The sequence below is a fragment of the Geospiza fortis genome, unplaced genomic scaffold, assembly GCF_000277835.1.
Source record: "Geospiza fortis unplaced genomic scaffold, GeoFor_1.0 scaffold157, whole genome shotgun sequence".
NCBI lineage: Eukaryota > Metazoa > Chordata > Aves > Passeriformes > Thraupidae > Geospiza > Geospiza fortis.
The window spans coordinates 7,956,025-7,963,137 of NW_005054314.1; the positions used below are offsets into that span (position 1 = coordinate 7,956,025).

A 7,113-nucleotide genomic window follows, 5' to 3' on the forward strand; every position below is an offset into this window, starting at 1 on the left:
CAACATCTACCCTCACGGCCTCACCAGCGTCAGGCCCTACTATGCCATGAGACACTCACAAGGTAAGGCAGGCCATGGGAGCTTGGGATATCACCTGGCCACTGCCATTTTTCTGGGCCAGGAGAGCTTCCTGAAGCTTGTGGTAATGCTGGTTGTCCATTCATCCAAGAACCTGAGCTCTGCAATCCCAGGGATTATGATGATTCCAAGTTCATATTCCCATTGGTGCCATGTAACCCTGTCTTTAAGGAGGGCTTCAGTGATGACTGGGAGAAGGGGCATTTCCAAGCAGGGAGCTGGGACCATGTTAATTGGTCCATCCTGGGGGCCTCCACTTTCTGACAAGGCAGGAACCATCCTGGTGATCCTGCCTGTGTTTGCAGTTCATTTACAGCCCTCATTCCCTGGGCTCCCTCCGACCTGCATTTGTGGGGGGGTTCACTGTGATTTAGACTCTCCCTCTTGCAGCTTTCTGGTTTTTGCTCTGGGGTTGTTTTTTTCCTCCAGGTTTCATTCCCAGAACTGCTTTCACCCCTTGTTATTGCGCTCCCAGGATCATGACTTGTGCAGGGCCATCCCACATCCCACCAGGATCCTGGGATAGGCATGGGTGGTTCCCTCTGCACCTCGTGTGGTCAGGAAACTTTTATGAGCTCTTTTAAAAAGTGGGATCACCTCTTGCAGGAGCAGCCCAGACGTAACTGGTCTGCTCTTGGGTTGTGTGTTGCCAGAGAAAGATGTGAAGGATATTGCCATTGCCCCTGGGAAGTCATTCACCTACAGCTGGAGTCTCACCACTGAGGATGGCCCAACGGAGGCAGATCCTCGCTGCCTCACCCGTTTCTACTACAGCTCCATCAACCCTGTCAGGGACACTGCCTCAGGCCTGATTGGGCCCCTCCTCATCTGCTCCAAGAAGTCCATGGATCAGAGGGGGAACCAGGTGGGTCTTTCCTTTGTTGCCTGAACTTCTGGGCTGAAAGGCTGGAATAACTGTGGTGGGTGAAATATTTAAGTAAACCCAAATTTGTCTGTCCTTTTTCCTTCAACCCTACCAGCAGTCCTAATGACTCTGCCTTCCCCATCCTCCCTTGCATGCTCTCTTTTACCCAGATCTGCACCCTAACTCCTGTGAAATAGCAATAAACTTCTCCATACACCCAGACTGAGACCTGACAGCTACACTGGGCACCAGGGGTGCTCTGATCAGACCAGGAATTATTTCTTCTCTCTCTTTTCCAGATAATGTCAGACAACATGAAGTTGGTGCTGTTTTCAGTCTTTGATGAGAACCACAGCTGGTACCTGGAAGAGAATATCAAGAGGTTCTGCTCTGATGCAGCCCATGTGGATACCCAGGACCCCCAGTTTTATGCCTCCAATGTGATGCACAGTGAGTACTCAGCCAGGGGGTCCCTGCAAAGCCCCCACAGACACAGGCTCATCCCTGCCCCAGGGAGTGAGCGATGATGCACAGCAGCTCAGCAGCCATGGAGGGAATTTGGTCTTGAAATGTTTCACCCCTGTCCTCTTCCAGCTATTAATGGCTTTGTATTTGACAACCTGCAAACAAAACTCTGCCTGAACGATGTTGTGTACTGGTATGTCCTGAGTGTTGGGGCCCAAACAGATTTCCTCTCCATCTTCTTCTCTGGAAACACCTTCAAGCGCAACATGGTCTTTGAGGACGTGCTCACTCTTTTCCCATTTTCTGGAGAAACAGTCATCATGAGCTTGGAAAAGCCAGGTTAGTGACATGGGCTATTCTGCCAACCATGGGCTTGGCATCCCAGCAGAGATCAGTGAACACTTCCAGCCAGTTCTCTGCTTGGTGCCCAATTCCTTTTGACAGCTTTGAGAGCAAAGGGATCCACAGCCTGCTAGAACAGCAAATGAGAGGCAGTGATTAAATCTTTCAAAGCTTAAATAAAAGAAATTAAATTACAGTATTTTACTTAATCAGTAGGGTATGTTAAGGTCACACATGCTGCCAAACCAGTAGCTGGCTGCAGTAACATGAGCCTGGTGAACATTTGCAATCTTGGCTCCAAGCTTGGAGGTCAAGGGGAGTGGCAGTGCTGTCCCTGCTGTGGATTCAGCTGCTGGTTATGCCATTTATCTCCACACTTCTGCAAGGACAGAAACCACAGCCACAGAGAAGTCAGAGAAAAGATTTGCTTCAGAGTTCAGTTATATTTCCCCCCACTCAGCACTTTCCCCTTAGAGCTGTCAAACCATTTCCTCCTCGCAGAGAAGACACAGGATTTACCATGAGGTTGCAACACTGATATGAAGGTCATGAGCACGGCATCCTGAGCCAAGCTGTCAGGGTTTGTAGACAGCCCAGGAAGCTTTCTACAGCCCAGCCAAGCCTCACATCCGTTTGAGCTCAGATTCCTCTGCTTCCTCAGAAGCAGAGCAGCAGCTCAGCCGGCAGCAGGTGGCAGCTCTCTCCAGCAGCAGAGCCCAGAAATCACACATCTCACCCTCCCTGCTGGGAGCGAACACACTGGCTGGGGATGTGAGAGAGAGGCAGCCTTTCATTTCTTTCTCCTTCACCAGGAGAGCTGTGCTGGCTGTCTTTGGGAGAGAGGAGTGTTTGACAGCCCCAGGATGTCTTTGGGGGTGGGTTATGGTGACTGCTGCTGCTGGGGGCTCTGTGGGTTCTCAGTGCAGCAGCTGCTCTCACCAAGCCGTGCTTGGGCCCTCACAGGTATGTGTGGCTCACTAAGCTCTCCCCGCCCTGCTGATGGTGCTTGTAAGGCTCTGATGTTGCCAGCAACACCGTGGGTCTGGCTGTAAGACACTCTAGGGACTATGAAAGCATGGAATCACTACCATGAGCCAGAGGCTGCCTGAAAATACAGGTTGCACTAGCAAGGGAGCAGCATGGGAATGGCATCTCTTCCAATTTCCCACTGAAGTGGGCTGATGGTGTCCTTGTGGCCTCTCTTGAGACAGGTGTGTGGACGCTGGGGTGCCTAAATCCTGATTTCAGGGACCGAGGGATGCATGCCAAGTTCACGGTCTCGCAGTGCCAGTATGAGCAGTACACTGATGGGGAAGATTATGTGTATCCTGATGAGGAGGAGGTGGCCTTTGAATTCCAGCCCAGGGGCTTCTCTAAAAGAAAGAAGTCATGTGTGAATGAGCATCTGAACAACATCACCTCTTCCAGAAATGAGAGAGAGAAGACAAGATTGTGCCTGACAGAACATGGGGCCCTCCTGAACAATGACAAGATTTCTGATGCCTCTTCCAATGGCACATCAACATTGTTAGAAACAATGTCAAATCCACATGATATTTCCATGTCTCCTCTGCCAGAGACGAGCTATGACCCAGTGTCCTATGAGTCCTTCCTGGAAGATGAAGAATTGTCAAAAATCACCAGGCAGGATGAAGGGTTTGGGGCAGTCCCACCTGGAGAAGATGTGGTGAGTGTCAGTGGAAGGGTCCATGGTACTGTGAGCTCAGAAGAAGATCAGCAATGGCTGCACCAAGCCACAGCAGCTCCAGGAGATGGTCTGGCAAGAATGAAAGTGCCAAAAATCCCAGAGCTGCAGGAGCCAGTAAAAGAATTGACAGTCCAGTCTGGTGGTAGGATAGAGAACCTGGAAGCAGAGCCTCAAAAGACAGCTACTCATGCAACAAGCTTGTGGGACTCCATTGCTTATGCTGCTGGCAAAGCCCCTCCTCAGGAGAACAAGATCTCAATTCACCAGAATGATCTGGAGCACAACCTGGCACTTCAAGATGTGTCTTCACAGGGAAAAGAGGACAAGCTGCTAAAAAGGGCTGATAAAATATCCTTTAACCTGTATGACTCAGAGGAGACAATCAGTACAGGCCAGTCTCTAAGTATTGATCACAACTCTTCCTCCACATTGAACAATCCTTCTACAGATGAGACAGAAGATAACAGGACTTCTCATGCTGTGGTTCACAGTCACGCCATAGAAAGCAATTATTCATCAAATGACCTAGATGCTGGGCTGGAAAAAAGGCCTCACAAAGTGGTTTCACAAGGCTTTTACGAAACTTTTGGAGAGCAAAATGTTTCTTTGTCAGACAAACCTGTACCAGGAGAAACCTTCACAGACGACAGCAACTCCTTGTCTGCAAAAAGGGGCACAGAAAAGACCAGTGGACTTGCCAAAGGCCTTCCAGACACCACCTTTGCAGACACCAATGACCTTGAGCCACCCAGCTATGTAATGACAGAAGAGAGGGATGAAGTAGTTTTGAAAGAAGTGTTTCAGGATGCTAAGGAATTAGCGGAGCTGGACAGTATTGCCTTTTCTGAATCGAATGTTGTGACCAATGACACCAAGCCATTCCCAAATGGCTTCTTAAAGAGCTCTGAGCAGTTCCTGAGACACAGAGTTACAGCCAGAAGCCCTGACTGGAGACCTAAACAAGCCAGGTCACTGGAGAGCAGAGGTTTGGATCTTCCCAACACCAGCAGCAGAGAGCCCCTCTCTGATGGGGCAGAGCAGGGGGCCAGCCAGCCCCCTGAGACAGCAGTGAATGAGGAAATCCCAAAGGCATGTGGACCTCATTCCCCATTTTGCATCACTCGCTTCAAGAAGAGGTCCTTGGTACCAAGTGACACATTGCCTGAGGTGATGGCAGCCCCACAGAGCCTGGAAGAAAGATCCAAGGTGGTTGAGAGGAGGCTGCCCCCAGGCAGGGATGCTGTCCAGGCTGATGGGATGTATCCTGAGGGCAGGCTGAGCACAGCCAGGGGTGTGCAGGGCAGCAGGGACGGGGCTCAGCGCAGCGGACGCTCCCTGCCCTCACGGGGAGCACTGGGCACAGGACCAGCAGGGACAGAGAGCAGCTCAGAAAGGCAGGGCACTGCTGAGGCTGCAGACCTGGCCTCAAACTGGGACCCAGGCTCCCCAGGGGCTGTGGTGAACATGGGGGACTTGCGCAGCCCAGCTGTGGCCGAGCTGCAGCCAGGCAGAGCTGTGGTGTGGGGGGCTCCTGGGAGAGAGCAAGCTCAGGGGAGAAGCCACATGGAGGAGGAGACAAACTCTGTGGAGCAGCTGGGTCAGTCCAGTCCTGAGCCTCAGCAGCTCAAGGCCAATGCCACAGAGGACCATGCGCCTGGGAGAATGTCTGGGCAAAGCACAGAAGGAATGTCTCTGAAATCAGCCACCAGAGAGAACTGTTCACTGTCTCCAAGTAGTCCCCCTCACAACAACAGCACCAGAAAGCCAGCAGAGTATGTTCAAGACATTCCTCATGGATGTCAGGTGCTTGGCAGAGATGTCCTCAGAGAAATAGGGAACAGAGAGGGCCAGGGCCTAGGAGAGCCCAGGGAGGATGGGGAAAGCAACAGCACAGCTGGGGAGAGGAGCCACATCCCAGGACACAGGGAGGAACCAGCCCTGAACAATGGGACACATTCCAGCCCCTCAAAGACTGCCAAGACAGACTATGATGAGTACAGTGACACAGAGCAGACCATGGAGGACTTTGACATGTATGGGGAAGAGGAGCATGACCCACGCTCCTTCCAGGGGGAGATGCGGCAGTACTTCATTGCAGCAGTGGAGGTGATGTGGGAGTACGGGGACCAGAGACCCCAGCACTTCCTAAAAGCCACGTAAGTGTGATGTTCCTGCATGCATTCCTCCTGCGCTGCATGGCATGGCATGATGTGTCACAGACATCTTTCATGAAAAATCCTTTCCTTAAGATTTTTTATCCTAAGAAGCTGAGAGGCGTCAAAAACAAAATGTAAACAATAATTATCTGCTGCTGTGGAATGCAACAAGTAGATCTGTGAATAATCTCAGAGTTGTTTCTAATTAATGGCCAATCACAGTCAGCTGGCTTGGACTCTCTGTCCGAGAAAAAAGCTTTTGTTATCATCCCTTTTCTATTCTTAGCTAACCTTCTGATGAAATCCTTTCTTCTATTCTTTTAGTATAGTTTTAATATAATATATATCATAAATGAATAAATCAAGCCTTCTGAAACATGGAGTCAGATCCTCGTCTCCTCCCTCTTCCTCAGACCCCTGTGAACTCTGTCACAATGACGCATGAGATGGTATGTCCTGGCAGGCAGGATCACAGCTCTGTACCAGTACAACCCAGCCGAGCAGCCCAGGGGAAGGGTGATCCCAGCATCTCCCTCTCCCCAGGGGGGTTTAAACCTCCAGAAACTTTGACCTTCCTTGCAAGTGGGTCAGGGATTCTCTGGCTCTGTATCCCCCTGACCTGTAACCACCCTGCCGTGGCTGTCCTCGCTGTGGGACAGTGTCACCTGACTCGGCTGACTGTCACCCCTGCAGGGACCCCTGGAGGAGCAGGGGGAAGCACTCCTGGCAGTACCGCAAGGTGGTTTTCCGAGAGTACCTGGATGAGTCCTTCACGCAGCCGGTGCAGCGGAGAGAGCTGGATGAGCACCTGGGCATCCTCGGGCCCTACATCAGGGCAGAAGTTCAGGATGTCATCATGGTGAGTAGAAAGTTCCCATTTCCTATAAAACCATAAATCCCCCTGTTGTTGTTGTTGGAGTTCAGCCAGAGGGAGTGCTGCTCTGCAGTGCTCATGGGTTAACCTTCAGGGCTTGGGGACAGGAGCTGCCCTGTTGGCATGTGAATGGCACCAGACTGGGATTCAGAGGGACCTCAGTGGCTGGAGGAGTGTGCCAGCAGGAACCTCACAGTGTTCAGAAGCAAAGCCCTGGAGCTGAGCCAGACCCAACCCCTGCAATAGCATGGCCTGATCAGCTCCAGGGCTCCATGGGGAGCCTTTTGGGTGAAGGGACTGCAAAAAGGGTAGTGAGCTAAGGAGGGCTCAGTGCAGCTCTTTTAGGTGCTCTGAATGAGGGCAGGCTTTGGCTTCTCACACTACAAAAGGTCTCTCAACACCTGCCTGAGAAGGTGAAAGGCTCAGGACTTGTGTCCCTGGAGAAGTTGCCCAGTTTTCTTGGAAATCTTCACCAGGATGGATGCAGCACCTTTGGGCTCCAGAGGCAGGACTGTAGCTGACCTTGCTTCCATTGAGCAGGCACAAGGCCTCATCCTGCTGACATGAACCCAGGATGTGCTTTCCACCAGAGATTGCACTGCACAGCTACAGCTGGTGGTTCAGC

General features: G+C 51.6%; 1 protein-coding gene across 1 annotated transcript in view; it reads left to right on the top strand.

Annotated features, from left to right (window-relative positions):
* Positions 1-7,113, top strand: part of F8 (coagulation factor VIII) — a 24,413-nt gene that overhangs the window by 10,371 nt on the left and 6,929 nt on the right. Inside the window, exons 10-15 of the mRNA XM_014306579.2 lie at positions 1-62; positions 732-943; positions 1,243-1,393; positions 1,538-1,747; positions 2,962-5,614; positions 6,308-6,473. The exon at positions 1-62 is cut by the window's left edge and continues 9 nt beyond it. Of these exons, the coding sequence (XP_014162054.1) occupies positions 1-62; positions 732-943; positions 1,243-1,393; positions 1,538-1,747; positions 2,962-5,614; positions 6,308-6,473 (3,454 nt within the window). The remainder of the gene's footprint in view (positions 63-731; positions 944-1,242; positions 1,394-1,537; positions 1,748-2,961; positions 5,615-6,307; positions 6,474-7,113) is intronic.